The sequence below is a fragment of the Danio rerio genome, chromosome 4, assembly GCF_052040795.2.
Source record: "Danio rerio strain M-AB ecotype USA chromosome 4, GRCz13ab, whole genome shotgun sequence".
Classification (NCBI taxonomy): domain Eukaryota; kingdom Metazoa; phylum Chordata; class Actinopteri; order Cypriniformes; family Danionidae; genus Danio; species Danio rerio.
Genome location: NC_141024.2, coordinates 52,602,626 through 52,619,030, shown reverse-complemented (window position 1 = coordinate 52,619,030; position 16,405 = coordinate 52,602,626). Strand labels below are relative to the sequence as shown.

At 35.6% G+C, this 16,405-nt stretch overlaps 2 protein-coding genes across 3 annotated transcripts in view; one reads left to right on the top strand and one right to left on the bottom strand.

Moving 5' to 3' along the window:
* Window positions 1-16,405, top strand: part of LOC137491225 (uncharacterized) — a 481,743-nt gene that overhangs the window by 452,201 nt on the left and 13,137 nt on the right. The window lies entirely within an intron of this gene.
* LOC100534765 (uncharacterized) lies at window positions 5,649-15,534 on the bottom strand. 2 transcript variants are annotated; one of them, XM_088650528.1, is made up of 4 exons: window positions 15,484-15,534; window positions 14,904-15,053; window positions 7,146-7,508; window positions 5,649-7,061 (listed from the first exon to the last, which is right to left on the bottom strand). In XM_088650528.1, exons 2-4 carry the CDS (start codon window positions 14,992-14,994, stop codon window positions 6,418-6,420), a joined length of 1,098 nt encoding a protein of 365 aa, XP_088506654.1. In that variant the 5' UTR covers window positions 14,995-15,053; window positions 15,484-15,534; the 3' UTR covers window positions 5,649-6,417. The 2 variants fall into 2 exon arrangements, with proteins under 2 accessions (XP_088506654.1, XP_087105132.1); XM_087249006.1 differs by having other exon boundaries at window positions 5,649-7,508.

Sequence of the window (16,405 nt, the reverse complement as noted above, 5' to 3'; positions counted from 1 at the left end):
ATAAGCACAAACAGAGAAGAGACACACAAAACTACATCTACCTTCAGTCACAGCCGTATATAAAATAAACTAAATAAAACACATCAAATCTTTCAAAATCTCAGCAGAGCATCAAGCAACTCCACAAACAGCAGCTTTACTTATTAACAACCTGTTTGGTCTTATTTCTGCTACACTCTGCAAAATTACATATAGATAATATTAATAATTAACTAAGCCATTTTTTACAACATCAATAAAAAAAAATAAAATAAAAACACTTTTTGTATTTAAGCTGTCACCATTGAGGAGAACAGTAGCTGCTTTACTTGGACTCTGACTCGATTGCTAATATTAGTTTCGCTTTGCTTGCCAAATAGTGTATTGTGGCAAACATTGTATAAAGAGAGAGGAAAAAAAATAAAATAATATATATATATATATATATATATATATATATATATATATATATATATATATATATATATATATATATATATATATATATTAAAACCACTGCTGAGGTCCATTCTCCTGATAAACACTGAATTTTGCTTCTTTTGCTTCTTAAATCACCATTTTAACATAATTTCTGATACAGTTAGTCATGTCAAGAGTAAAAAGTAATACAGGATCTGTCAACTTGATCACATTTGCTCTCATTATACTTGTCCTAGAAAGCAAAGAAAAATTTAACATTAGAAATCGAGTCCAAGTATCAATTTTTTTTTTGTAAATTGTAAAGAACTAAAACTGTTAATTCTCAATAAATCTCATATGGACTTTTGTGAACATCTGACAGAAATAAAGTCAATCAGGTAAGCAATAAGCAAACAGCAGGTGTTCATCATCAGTGCTCAATCATCACTTAATTAACCCCATCATTGTCTCATTAACTTTAACTGCTGCTGAGTAAATTTTGCTCAGTTTAGAGAGGGACCAAATATTCTCTGAACTGAGTAAATTTTACTCTGAGGATTTTGCTGTGTAACCATAACTATAAAATAAATATTCAACACAAATGTCAATTACTAGTAAGAAAAGAAACAGTTGGAACAGTCAGGAACAGTTGTATGTAATATCTGAGTGCTTTTAAGGACTAAACTTACCTGAAATTGGTGAAAGCAGCCGCATAAGCAGCTTTGTTGACCGGCAGAATGATTGCCGTTGTTTAGGGATTTAGGGAATCGACTTCAAAAGAGTCGATTCCTCAATGGACCTTGTGCTGGAATTGACTTGAAGACAGGAATCGACTCCCAGAAACGAGTATGTTTTTTTTTTTTTTTTTAAATCTCCAGAATGAAGCAGTTACACGCTACACTAGTTATAATGCTCATTCTTGAGCACGATGAACATAGAAGACACGTTTTACGTGTTTGCTTTTGAATTTTGAGACCACGAACACTAGCTATTAGAATTAGTGCTGCGGGAGTGCTCTTGGTAACGTTATTATGTGACCATAGAATGACCAAAACAGAACGTCCTCCTTAAGTCATATTGGAAACGTTATCATATGACTAAAGGAGGACCACGTAGAAACGTTCTGTTAATGTTAGAAAGTTTCTCTTTGTAATGTCATTATGTGACCATAGAATGACCAAAACAGAACGTCCTCCTGAAGTCATAATGGGAACATTATTTTATGACTAAAAGAGAATGTTTTAAGAACGTCCCTAATGTTCTGTAAAGGTTCGGGACTTTCATTACCTTTAGGGAACTTTCAGGGAATGTTGCGAGAACGTCGCCTCCTACCTGGGTGCTCTCTGTATCTACCTTTGAGAGATGCATACATTCTCTGAATGAACTCTGCTGATCTGAGTTTTCTTTTTTAGTAAAGAATTGAATGTTTCCCTACATAAAACCATATTTCCACATGGCAGTTTGTGTCTCTTGTCTTGGCAGAATCTAATGTGTGGCTTGTGTTCTCCTTGTTTAATGCAAGTTTCCGCAAATCTCACAGAAGTGTCCCACTCCACAAAGGGGAGATTCCCATAAGGGTAGATTCCCAGTGGTCCATAAAGATAATGGGGACTCCTGGACAGTCTTAAGCATTGCTGCTATCACCTTCCCCATTTTCCTCAGATTCGACTATGAGTTTTGGTTCCTCAAAGGTTTTTTTGAACAGACTTTAATATGGAGATCGGCCCACAATTGTTTTGGCTGACCTTCTTTCTTCTTCATTCTCCCACATGTCGAAGTAGTCTTCATCTGTAAACTCTTCTATGAGTACCTCTTGGTGTTTATTCAAGGCATCAATAAATTCACCGCTGCTACTGACTGTTGCAGTCTCATGGCTGGCCAAGAGCACAAGTCCTTTATCATCAGTTTTCTTGCCAAATGCTAACACTTACAGCCTTGATAATGTGGGCAGAACAGAGATGCTAAACAGTGATTTGTTTTATCTGCACACGTCTTGATTTTCTTGCAACAGCATAAGTCCACTCTGGGTATGCATCAATGTTGTGTCTATTGAAAGCAAGAACAACAACTTGCATCAAGGCCCAGATGTAGTCTGTTTCCACTTTTTGAACTCAGACCCTTGTGTACTTTGACAGTTTCAGCTGAGACTGCATTAGCCAAAAAGCCAATAGAGGAATACTGTGCTCATTGCTCAGCATCTCACACACTGGAAGAGGTGGATTATTTCTGCCTTCTCCAGGCAAAGTGAGTGCATAGTACAGCACTCTTTTGCTTTGCTCCGGGATCTTTGATACCACACCTCCTGTTGCATCAAGATATAATGACTCTGCACACTTTTTTCCCTGAGGTAATGAACCAGGATGCTGATACCTACTTCTGTATATAGGTGAGCACCAAATGGGTTTATTTGGAAGTGTTGGATGTAACCAGGCATGTCATAAGAGTTGGTGTCACACTCTTTAATGACATGCTTAGTTGAATGCATCTTCATTAGTACACTTTCATGTACAGGCATGTCCCTTTTCATTTCAGCATTGACCTTCAGGATATTTCTATTTTATTTAAATTTTGTGTCAGGTTACCAGACATTAGCTCTTGAATGGGTGTTGATCTGAGTCTTTCGTAGTACACCTAACTTACACCCTGAGATATCACTCTTGCTATTTTTCCTCGCCCTATGTTGCTTGCTGGTCTAAACTGTTTTTCTTTTCTTTTTTTTTTTTACATGGCATATTGATCCAGTATGCCTGATTTGCATGGTAATGCTGAAACAAAGTTGATGAGGCTTTTTTTTTCCATTGTGAAACTGTACCGGCCACATTTTCCTTTGGCTGCCAACACAACATATGTGCCGGCAGGTAAAAATGATTTAGGGAACAGCAAGGATTTTTATGCCAAAACTGTTTGTATTGCACAGTATGTTGGTCCGTGGTTTTTGAAGAGTGGTTTAAATTTTCTTCCAGTCTTTGGGAGATATCGCAATTCAGAATTTTACTAGAGTGAATGGGATCTTTCTGTACTTTCTTTTTTCATTGTTGGATGACTTGCTTGATCCAGCAGAATTGAAGGGTTCTGACCCATTCCCCACGAGTCATTTTTTTGTTTCAGTTTGACTTATTTATTCATTTATGTTTTGCTGATCAGTTCATATGAGAGTCGTTGGGATAATTAGGTAAAAATAAATTAATATTATAAGACAATGAAAGTGGTTTTTGACCTTACATGCATTTCAGACTGTTGTTGGAGACCCCCAAAACCAAAATGTTAATTTTTTAATGCTTAATAGGGGCTCACATTTCCATTCTGCTAGTTAATCTCTTCTCCTATGCATCTGGACTACATCTAATTAAATCTGTAAATAAATGTGAATTAATTGCAATTCATGGCAGTGATTTAGACTCTTTATGCAAAGTACCAATTGAAACTTTTGTAAAATACTTAGAAATTACTGTTGCTAAAGACAACAGTCTTTAATATTAATTATTCTTAATATTCAGAATAATTTTGTAAATCAATTTCTAAAAGCAAAAAAAAAAAAAAAACATTCTTAATGGTTGGTGGGAAAGGGATGTCTCAATATTTGGATGAATTATATTAACCAAAAGGGAATTGTTATCTAGATGTGTTTATCGAGCCTCTCACTAGCTATCCCCCACATTTAATAAAATAGAACAGGTGTTTAATTTTTAATTTTGTCTGGAAAAACAAGTATCTCTGCATTAACGTAAATAATAGGGAAGGGGGGCTTCATTTTATTGACATGGAATTAATGAACTAGGTTCTTAAAAAATGCAATGGCTAAGATAAATTCTTTGTAACAAAAACTTAGTTACTTCTGCAGTATTTTGCAAAATAGGTGGTTTTGACTTTTTGATCAGATGTGCTTTTGTACCGTCTAAACTTTGTGTCCCATTATGCTGGAAACTAACCTTTTCCTACAATTTCAGTCCTCATAAGACTTGTTTATGGAACAATCGTTTTATTTTACATCAAAATAAATCTTTGTTTTAGAAAAATTGGTTAAAAAAATATATTTTTGCTTTACTGGATATGATGAATAGCCACAGTGACATTCTTAATTACAATAACTTCTGCGTCAAACATGGTTTTGCTTGTCACCCTAAATAGTTTTACACAATAATTAATGCTATTCCTAAAAACATCATAGTATTGATCAGAGATATTCTTTCATACTATTCTGAACTGTTTTCCCTTTCATCTCTGTTTTTAGCCACTTAATGTTTTGGAGACACAAAATGTAATTATTTTATAAGGAATATTCTTATTCAAAGGCTTCATCCTAATCAGCTCAGATCTTATTTTATTTTGAAAGATTTTAATTCACAGGAATTCGGAAAAAAAAAAAATTCTTATCCAATTCTTCCCAAAATTAAAGAGCTTCAGTTTAAAATGGTTAATGTGTATCCATCAAAAGAATTCCTGAAATTAAAATGTAATACTGATGATAAATCTTATCAATTTTGTGAAAGTTATATTGAAATCACTGAGCATATTTTCTACAATTGCATACACTCAAGAGTTATTTGGGCTTATGTACATGACAGAATGTGTCATGTCAATATCCATGTAAACCCTATAAAATTAAATTTGGTGTAACTAAAAAAAATGTATAATAACCTTTTATGCTTTGTAAAATTCTTCATTCATAAATGCAGGTTATGAAAAAAATGGGGAAGATACACATTTTACCTGTTATTAATGAACTTGCTATTATGGTTTCATCACTTAGTACTTTGTTAATTAATAAAGCCACTAAAGTAGCTTTTTTTTGTCAGCAAATTCTGTACCCTATAGTCATTTCCATATGCTGTTTTTTTCTATATTTTTGTCTGCCTATTGTTGTAATTATTACTTCATGCTTGTTTATGCATGTAAAGCCTACTGTGTTTGTACATTTATTTTTAACATTTATAAAAAAAAATAATAATAAAATAAAAGTTAGATCTAGTCTATAATCCCATTTTTTTTTGAAAATGTTGGTGGTTTAGAGTTTCTTTTAATGTGTGACTTTGAGATTAATAGACTCATATTATGCTGTCTACATACACACACCACTTACAGACAGTCCACAATATAATCAGCGCACATGAGTAGTACAATATGTATTGCATATAAATAATAATTGGACTGAACAGATAGCTGAAGTGCTTTAGTAGTCTGTTAAGTACTGGAATTAGCATGTAAGCTAAGAAATCACTCATGTTCTCATTCACAATAGTGACACTGGGTTTCCCATACACAGATTTATTTGTGGTTATGTGGGCATTCTCACATGAACGTAACTTGTTGACTACAGAAAGTTTAATTGTCTTCATGAAGAAAACTTGTTTCTTTTCTCAAATCAGTCAATCAAAATAAATGTGTAGTGTTTTGAAACCAAAGTCTTCATTTGTTACCCACAACACATCAAGATTTGATCAAGTCAAAATCTCATAATCTGACACAAATCTGATCTGTGGTAACTGGCAAATGTCATTGTGTAGTCTGATCAGGGTTTTAGGGAGTCTGCATCAGTCTCTCACTGTCATTGACTTATGGCGAGTTCACACCGCAAGAGTTTACCTGGACTTTCATTCGCCAACAAGTTTTGTGAAACTGCAGACAAAAGCCCAAAACTGGAGGCAAATCGGTGTTTGTTCACACGAGTAAAATCAAACAATGTGAATGATCAAAAACACAATCTAAGGGTGTAGGGTGTAGTTTCTCCTCCTTAATCTTTCTAATTTTCTTTTCAGTGCCGACCAATTGATGGATGTGTGCAATGTTCAAAAATCTGGTTATTGGTTCATTATTAAGTTGAAACTCTTACAACCTGGTACTGCGCTGTGACTCATGATCTACACTACAAAAAAAATCTTCACCCCTCTTCAGTTATTGAGTTTAAATCTTCAGGTGTTCAAAGGGTTTCATTTCCAGTAACTTGACATGTATTCAAGAGTTCGCACTTGTTTGGCATGCTGTCCCGGGAGAGAGCCCTAAGCTCTGCTGGACAAGGGCTCAATTTTGAGGACTCTGATCTTCATTGTGAAGCTTCATGTGAGTGTTGAGGCTTCTTTTATATTTAAAGCCCTTTCCACACTCACTGCATCTAAAACCATCCACTCCTGTGTGAGTCTTCATGTGGTTCCTAATTGTGTCTTTGCGTGTGAGACTCTTTCCACACTGATCACATGTGAACACTATGGTTCCAGTGTGACCATTCATGTGGTTCTTGAGGCTAGTTTTGGTTGTGAAGCTCTTTCCACACTGAGCACATGCAAATGGCTTCTCTCCAGTGTGACTTATCATGTGGTTATTGAGTGCACTTTTACATCTGAAACTTTTACCACACTCTGTGCATGTGTAAGATTTCTCTCCAGTGTGAATCCTCATGTGGAGGTCAAGGTCTTGCTTTTGAGCAAAACTTTTCCCACACTGTGGGCAAGTAAAACTTCTGCCTCCATTATGAGTTCTTATGTGGGCTTCAAGGTTGCTATTCTGCTTAAAACTCTTTCCACACTGAATGCAAGAGTAAGGTTTCTCCCCAGTGTGAATTCTCATGTGCACTACCAAGTTTGCTGATTGATAGAAGCTTTTTCCACACTGTTGGCATGTGTACGGCCTCTCTCCAGTGTGAATTCTCATGTGCGCTGCCAAGTTTCCTGTAGTATAGAAGCATTGTTCACACTGTTGGCATATGTAGGGCCTCTCTCCAGTGTTAGTTCTCATGTGGACTTTAAGGTTGCCATTATGCTTAAAACTCTTTCCACACTGAGGGCAAGAGTAAGGCTTCTCCCCAGTGTGAAGTCTCATGTGCACTACCAAGTTTCCACTAGTACAGAAGCATTGTCCACACTGTTGGCATGTGTAGGGCTTCTCTCCAGTGTGAATTCTCATGTGGATTTGAAGGTTGTGTTTTCGCCTGAAACGGTTTCCACACTGACGACAAGTAAAATTACATACAGATTCGGATTTCCGAGGTCTTCGTCGTGATGAAGTCTTTTTAGTCAGTGTGGGTTTTTCATCAGTTGTTGTTTCTTGGTGTTTCTCAAACTGTTTCTCTTCCATCTTATTCTGTTGATGAGTCTCTTCTTTCAGCACCATCAGGTCTTAAAAAAAAAAGTGAACGTTAGTATAATGGCACAAATCAACAAGCATGAAATGCATGCTTTACCCAAAAATTAAAAAGACCTTACATTTACTCTCGGTCATGTGGTTTTAAACATTTCTTTTCTTCTGGAACGTAAAGTAAGCCAGCGTTTTTTAATTTTTTTATTATTTATTTTAAATATCTATTTTATAGGTTTAAAACCACACAAGAGAGAGTGTGGCAAGGCATAATGGAATACAGGTTCTAAAGAATATGGCAGAGCACTTATGTGCAAAATGTAATTTATTTACAGTGTCCATTCCTCTGTACAGTCAATCCAAAAATGACCATAAATATGTACAAGTGATATCTGTAAAAAAATAATAGATATCAGATTAAAAAAAAAAAAAACAAGAAACTAAATATATACATGTAGAAATTACCACTCTTTGCTGTTCAACCTTCCACAAAAAGGTACAGCACACTAGCACTATTTGCCTCCCGCTGCAAAAGACTAATTAAAAGACTCCACTAAGTTTCCTTGGGTGAGTATTAAAATATTGCACTTGTATAGATGATCACATACACAACATTTAGATAATCTCCAGTATCATAACAGGTGTATTGAACGATAATAATACATCATATTGATCAATACATCTGTCAGTTCATGTATTTTCCTATTACTCTGGTTTTGTATTCCCAGCTCTCCCCCAAAACAGGCAACGTTAAGACAGTCCAGTTATCGGAGTGATCGTGCATGCACGTTGCGGAAGTTTAGCGTTATCAAACTTTCTAACCAGCTACAGGAGCTGCCCGTTGCTTCCAGTAACCTGGACTGCATAAGTTCAATAAATATGTATGTGTAACCCATTTGGTGTCTGTGTGTGTATATTGGGAATATCAACAAGTGAATGTATGTATGTGTGCGTTATATATGCAAAGATAATATTATCCCAATCTTTGTGTGCATCCAAGGGTTGAGAATGGCAGAATCACTGATGGTTATTAGACTATGTGTAAATTAAATGATGGACTGTTGCGATCGTAAGAAAAATGTGTAAATGGTGAGGAAATTTTAATTTCTGGGTGTACTATCCCTTTTAAGCATAGATCTCAAACTCCATTCCTGGAGGGCTGCAGCTCTGCACAGTTTTGCTTTAACCTTAATCAAACACAGCTGACCCAACTGTGGAATTACTAGAGATGATTTCATACACCCTAAGTCTCTCAGAATATGCAGTCTCCTGCATATGCATAAGGACTCCCGGATGCCCACACACGAATAATAATCTTCCGGAAATTGCACGTCTCCCCCTGGTCCTCAAATAGGTCACACACCCCTCACCAATGCATCCCTCCCTGCCCTAAAAGGGCACCTATGGTGAAAAATCTGCTTTTCAAGATGTTTAAACAGATATGTGTGTAGGTATAATGTTTAGACCGTCATATTGGGGTGATATAAACACACCCAGTGCTTTTTTTTTCATAAAAATTATGGACCAATTGTAGCGGTTTTTAGACCGACCGCAACTTGACGTAGGAGTGCTGTCCCCTTGCCCACTGAATTGATTGACAGCTGCGTATTAACATGTCCCGGTAGTTACGTGTATAATCATATCAACAAAAGAGGACGAGTGCAAAGCAACCAGGAATTAAGGGTCTGTATAGTTTGTTAGGATCAGCAATCATCATCAAATGTGATCAAGAGTGAGTTTGACATGTTTAAAATGTTAAATAACAGCACGTGTGTAATGAATTACAGAGATTTACTTCAGATTTACTTTATCAGCACAGCAGCATGTCAGAACAATTATAAAAGAAGACGCTTTAATCCCAGTTTGTGGACGTTAAATCAGGTTAATTTTGTACATTAACATAACAGATATCCATACAGCAGTGGAGATTAACCTGTATCCTGTCACATATTCGTGAAAAAAGAGTGCAAAGCTAAACGCACTCGCTGTCTGTGTGTGTGCGCGTGAACTTTGTAATGACATTGTGTGTGACTCATCGTTAAGTTGACTCAACTTAACACAACAAATACTCATTGGTAAAGTTCTTACAGTAGCATTTCTCATAAACGCTATATGAGATGTGCTTTCTTTATGTCTGTCTGTTGTCTGATGCAGCCGAGGGAGGAGATTAAAAGCACGTAGAAACAGTGGGCGGGGAGGACTAGTCTTAAAGGTGCAGTACAACAATACAGCCACCTGGTGCAAAAATTTATAAAATAGAATCTTATAAAAGGTATTCATTTATTCATTCATTCATTTTCTTGTCGGCTTAGTCCCTTTATTAATCCGGGGTCGTCACAGTGGAATGAACCGCCAACTTATCCAGCACGTTTTTATGCAGTGGATGTCCTTCCAGCCGCAACATATCTCTGGGAAACATCCTCACACACACATACACTATGGACAATTTAGCCTACCCAATTCACCTGTACCGCATGTCTTTGGACTGTGGATGAAACCGGAGCACCCGGAAGAAACTCCCACGCAGGCAGAACATGCAAACTCCACACAGAAATGCCAACAAGTTTTGAGCTAAAAACTTTACACATTCTGGAGACACAAAAGACTCATTTTAAATCTGAAAAAAAGGCTTAACCTAGGTACCCTTTAAATGCAATTGATCAAATGCACTTGCTCTAGAATACTCATGTTGTGTTCCCTCATGTGTGTCTTCCACTAAATTAAAAAATGAACCTGCTTGGAAAACTCGATTGACACAAATCCTGCATGTTCATAGCAAGTACGTATAATTCACACTCATATTTGTGAGTTTGCATTATTGAATATAACTTATGCAAATATTTAATGCCTCGTTTGCTATAAACTAGAGAGATGAGGTGATGGCAGATGACATACTTTGCTACTTGTTTTTATTCATTTGTATTTTTGTCTTTGTTTTCTTGACTTTGTGCATGTCCCGAGGCTTAGCTGAAGATTTACATGGTGACATTTTATATACCCGACAAGATGCAGAAATGCCATCTAAAAAGGTTACTTGCTGTTTGTTTAATCAGGGACAGTGACAACGCAAATATATAAATAATAATGTTAACCTGAGGTTTGCAAATGTGAACTGTCTGTTTATTTGTGGATTATTTGTTAAACCGCAGGTATAGCATGAGCAGTATGGAACGTATTTACAGATAACCCAGGATTTTGTTTATCAAGTGTTAGAATGACCCAGGGTTAACAATTTGAAGTGTGAAAAGCCCTAAGAATAATCAGCATGAGCTCTCTGGGTAATATTGGATAATAGAAACCACTTTTTATTATTTTTGTCTCTTTATCTTTTAATCAAACAATTATTTGTATTAGTCATGTAAGGGTCATATATTAACTGAATTTCTAATGTTGTGGGTGAGTGCTGTGCATACTAATTAGCATTTTTGCAGAAGTAGATAGATGCGGGTCCAAAATTAAATTCAGCTCTGCAGAAACTTCCTGTCTGAAGAGAGGTGTTAAAACTGAACACAGAAAGATGTATACTTTGTTGTTGGGCAGAGAATTCGTAGAAAAAGAGGAAGTATGCCGAAGGGGCGGCCAATGGAGGACTGAACAATGACTGACAAGTGACGTTACACCAAAACTCCACCTGTTAAGATCGGTGGTGTATATATGCTGAAGTCAGGAAATGTATGTGAGTTGCAAACCTCTTGAATGTAATTCTTGTAAGGCATTGGGGTAATGTAACCCAGAGCTCCGTCATCGAATTATTGGTTTGTATCTAATAAATTACTAATATTTTTGTCATTGAAGAAAAAACTCTCCTGACCTTTTCTCTTGAACACGCATGGAATTGGCTAAATATTCCAACAGTAACCAGAGTACAATGACAAACAGCGACAATTGACAATCATGTTATGGTAGTGAACTGATCTCAAATGCTATTGTTTTAGTACTTCAGTTGTCTATTGAGAAATGAAAGTTGCCTATTGTCTTTTGGAGAACTGACCAAGAATAATAAACGGCTTCTTGCTTTACAAACAGGTATGTTCATGACTATACATACAAAGAAAAACAATAAAATTAGAAAATATGACTTTGCTACAACAAGCAGCATTAGGCATGGGCCAGTATAAGATTCTGACAGTATGATAACCTTGAATGAAAAATATCTCAATTTCACGGTACTGTGATTACTGCTCTAAAATATATTCTTTTAAATGTAAAAAACAAACACTTTCTTCCCTTAGAACACAACATATTTTTATTTGAGAAATTTTTAAAGTATGTTGAAGCAGTAAACATGTCAGGCTGAATAGTTCTAATGAATCATTGACGTCTGCTGTCTTTATTTGTTTCAAAAACACAGATTTCTTTACAATTTAAAACAGCATCTTTGGATATCTTTTCTGCTGGAGATACTGTTGTCCTGAAAATCTTAAAACAAAACATAATAATAATAATAATAAAAACTTACATATACCGTAGGGACGGTACAGCAGAGCATTTTGGCGGTTTTAAAACCTTGACTTTTACAAACTGTGGTATACCTTGAAAGTTATTGTCCCATCCCTAAGCAGCATAACATAATTCTTTAAAGGGTCACGAAACACCAAAACACATTTTTTGAGCTTTTGACAGTCGTATATGTGTCCCACACTGCTAAAAACACTATTAGGACACCTATATTTCACTAAAAAGTGTAAATTGGTTGTTTTTGCGTTATTTCAAGCAAATTCGTACTTCCTGTTTGAAACAAATTTTTGAAGCTGCGTCACGGTCATGACATAATAGCATTGTATTCCAGTGTGCAGACTGGGCGTCAGTGCCAGAGTGTGTCTTATTACGTCTTACAGTGTGATACATTAATGCATGAGTAAGGCTTGGTTCAAACCAATCAGCGCGCTCTATTGTGCAACTTCATTAATATTCATTTGTGTCACCGTGTTTACACCACAAAGACGCCACGTTGTGTTGGCAAAACAAGCGTGAAGTGTTGCTTTTATAGTTTGCTACAGTTAAGTTTCGTTTTCATTTTCTCTCTGTGAGAGCTCAGTCTCACGTGTGGATTAACAGTGTACGCGACGCTCGACAACAATAACTTACGTGTCTAAGGAGGATTATTGTTTACCTGAGAGCTGTTCTCATCTGCAAACGCTGAAATCTGGATTTGCTTGTAGTATTCTCTCCATAAAGACGCGGCTCTAGTTGCTGGTGATTGTCCTGTCTCTACAGATTTGGTAAGTGAGCGACCAGTGCTCTTTGTTTATTCAGTTTGCTCGTATCGAATTAAGTTAACTATTGCACTGAGTGCAGAAATGTTAGCACCGCATTTAGTGACCGGAATAACACACGCGGCTTTCTGACACTACCTGCCGTGTGCATCTAAGTTTCCGGGAAATGCGGAGTTTTTTTTTTCTCTCATTCGCCGTGCGGTATCAAACATTGCATGAAAAATACACGCTTAGAGCAGTTCCTCGAATCAAATACCTCGTTTGTCGCGAGGGGCATGAATGAATTCCCTGAATGAAAGAGCCAAACTGCAGTTAAAGTCCAACATTTATTAATTCAGCAAATAATTCGACTACAGATGTCCATGTAGGTTAAACACCATCGCTTTCTCCTGTCTGTGTGGGTGTGTATTTTGACTCTGAAACTCGCGCGTGCACAAATAGACACTCCCACACCATCCCACTTTAGTTCCTCCGACACTCCCCCCTAAACAGAGCTGGACACGCCCACTTTTCTGACTTTTTCGAAAGTAGAGGTGTGAAAACACCCTGCTGAAACGAGGGGGTTTCATGGCCCTTTCTTTAAAAAAGTCTCAAGCAAAAAGATTCCAGTGGCGCCGCCTGCTGGTACGTAAAGAATATGGTCAATACTGACGAACTTCACACTCAAATGTTTGCATATCATCAGCATGCTGTAATACATTTCTTAAGCAGCAAAAGTCATTTTAAGACTAGTTTGTTAGCCAGTTGTAGTCAGTGTAATGCTAAACGTTATTATTCCACTATAATTTGTTTGTTTTGTCTCACGTCGTCCCACAACAACAACATATAGTTTAGAATACTGTACAATGTTTTATAGTAAGTAACTATTTTAGTGTCCATTTCATTCAGCATATTTAATATTGGGGGCATCCATGTTTTCTGACATACTTTAAACCAGCGTTTCTGCAGGTTTCACCAAGTTAAATTTAAGACTTTTTAAGACCATTATGAATGAAATTGTAGACACATAAAGGGCTAAATGCTAAGGAATTTTTCAAATGGCCCAGATGAAAAAGACCCAAAATTTTTAAGATTTTTTTTTGCCCTATCAAAAAGATGTTATAATTTAACACAATTAATGATACAATAACAAATGAATAATAATAATTGAAAATATTTCAGATATTTCTTAGCAAAATATTTTAAATATTGTGTAAAAACAAGGAAGCATTAATTGTATCCATACACTTTTTTTAACATGAACTTCGAAAAAATAATAATAAAAAATGAACAAATATTTAAAAAGTTTTAAAAACTATAAAAAACTAAATCTATGCACAACAATCTGTTGAGGTCGATATCCTCAGCAGTAAATACATGGAGCATGTTTATTGTAAGGAAACTTTTTTATTTGTTATTGTAAGGAAAATAATTAAACCATTATTATAAATAGAGTTAAAATGACCTTTTTGAATAAAAAGTTGAAAGTTTTATTGAGATGGATTGGTGGTGATTGTATGGGTTTTGGCCAGATTGGGTAACAAAACATGAACAAAGGAAAATGAAGACTTGTTTTTTTTAAAAAAAAAAAAAAGACCTACAACACAACATTTCAGTAAATTTAAGACTTTTTAGGTCTAAAATTTTTATTTTGGAATTTAAGACATTTTATGACTTGCGGAAACCCTGTTTAAACACAATAGCCCTGGTATTACTTATTATAATAATGGTGTAGTTCTAGATAATATCTGTGAGAACTAGTAACAACTACTAGAAACAAGTTTAAACCCATAAAGAAGTTGATGAAAAAAGGGAATTGTGATCAATGTGACATATGCAAATGGAAAGTACTAAGTCAACAATATCACTGTAATAGCAGATATCTTCTATGAGAATACTGTAGGTCAAATATCCTCAGCTCAGTTAAACTTTTAAAAAAAATATTTTTTTTATTTATTTTATAAAGCACCAGTGCTCAAGAACTCTTTACAAACAGTGGGAGAACAAAAAAACGCAATAACGAAGGTAATGACAAAATGAATGAGAACAAGTAACAAATGAAACTCATTCCTGTCTTTCAATGAGTGCTGATGTGCATTTAGGAGAACTAGGCAGCACACTCAGGGCTGCAAGATGGATTTAATTTAGTATTCTTATTATTAAAATATATCTGAATGAGGATCAAATGACTGAGTTGGTCTTGGAGAGTGAAAATCAGTATATATCAGTAAGAAAACCAACCTGTTTGTTCCTGCAGATCTTCCTGTTTGGCTGTGAATGTTTCTTCAATCTTCACATCTTCACTCTCCTCTTTAATAAACGCCATCTTCATAACAGTGTGGAGATCAGTCGCTTCAGCAGGAGTTTTTCTCTGTGTTTTGACACTTTATCCTGTTTAAAATGAACAAAAAAATTTTAAAATAAAAAAGTTTAAAATAAATAAAACAATGAACAGAAACAAAATAACTTCTCTTCAACACTTGCTTCAACGGTTTCTTTATATGAGAGTAATTTATAAAAAGAAATCAGGTAAAAGAGTAAGTCTGAGTAAGAAACAATGACCTAATTAAAACCAGTACTCCATTTCTTGTATACTTTGAATGGAATGACATTATGCTATTTAATAAATTAAAACACTTATTACACACATTTCTGTTAACTTATTCAAACAATAGCCCTCAGTACTGTGAGTAAAACAGTATTACGTTGTATAAAGGGTAAAATAATGTTGTCAACAGCAGGTTCATAATTTAGCATCGGGTAAAAAGCATGAAACTTTAATCAATCGGTTTATTTTCATGTAAAAGTTTTAAACACAAGCCTTTCTCCAGCTGAATCCCAGCGCAGAAGCGGCGCAGCCTTATGACGTCACACGCCACGCCAAAATAAAAGTCTTTTTTTTGTTTAGCTTTCTTTGCCACAATGTAGCAGTTATATTAATACATTTCTCCCTCGTTTTCCACTTTCCACTATAACTGCTCTCTCTTTCTCTCTCTCTCTCTCACACACACACACACAGGCACAGCTAAACAGTATTTGAAGTTGATCAAAACCTTTAATCTAAACATTTTTAGAACAATTTTGAAAAACTTTTTAAATCCATTTTATGATGACGCTAAAGCACATTACTATTAATATCTAAATCTCATCCTTGTAATTATGACATCTACTTTCCTATTTCTCCAACTTTATAGGTTTTAGTGCAGTCTAGGGTGTACACTAGGCACTCAGGCATTGTCCACAACCTGTTGAACTTGCTCGTCTTTAGAACATGAATGAAGACACTTTAGATGAAATCTGTGAGTCCCGAGATGCTTAAAGTCCAGAAAAGGAACCAAAAACATTGTCAAAACAGTCAATGTGACTGTAGTGTTTTAAGAATTCGGTACATTTACATTTATATAGCACTTTACTGGGCACTCAAAGCTCTTTACACATAGGGGGAAATCTCCTCATCCACCAATTAATTGTAATCGAGTCTCAAGAACACTTTGTGCCGTTGAACCATAGTGGCTGTTTTTTTTTATTTTTTTTGCCGCTGTATTCTTCAGTATATCTTCATTTGCATTCAACAAAATAAACTCAAACAGGTTTAGATCAAGTAGAGGATGAGTAAATGACAGAATTGTATTTTTTTGTGTGAACTATTCCCCTTTAATGCTTCTGTTAGTGAAGGTAAATTAAATATTATTACTGAAGATATTGCTAAAGAATGGCAAGAAACATAGAATACAGATAATAAG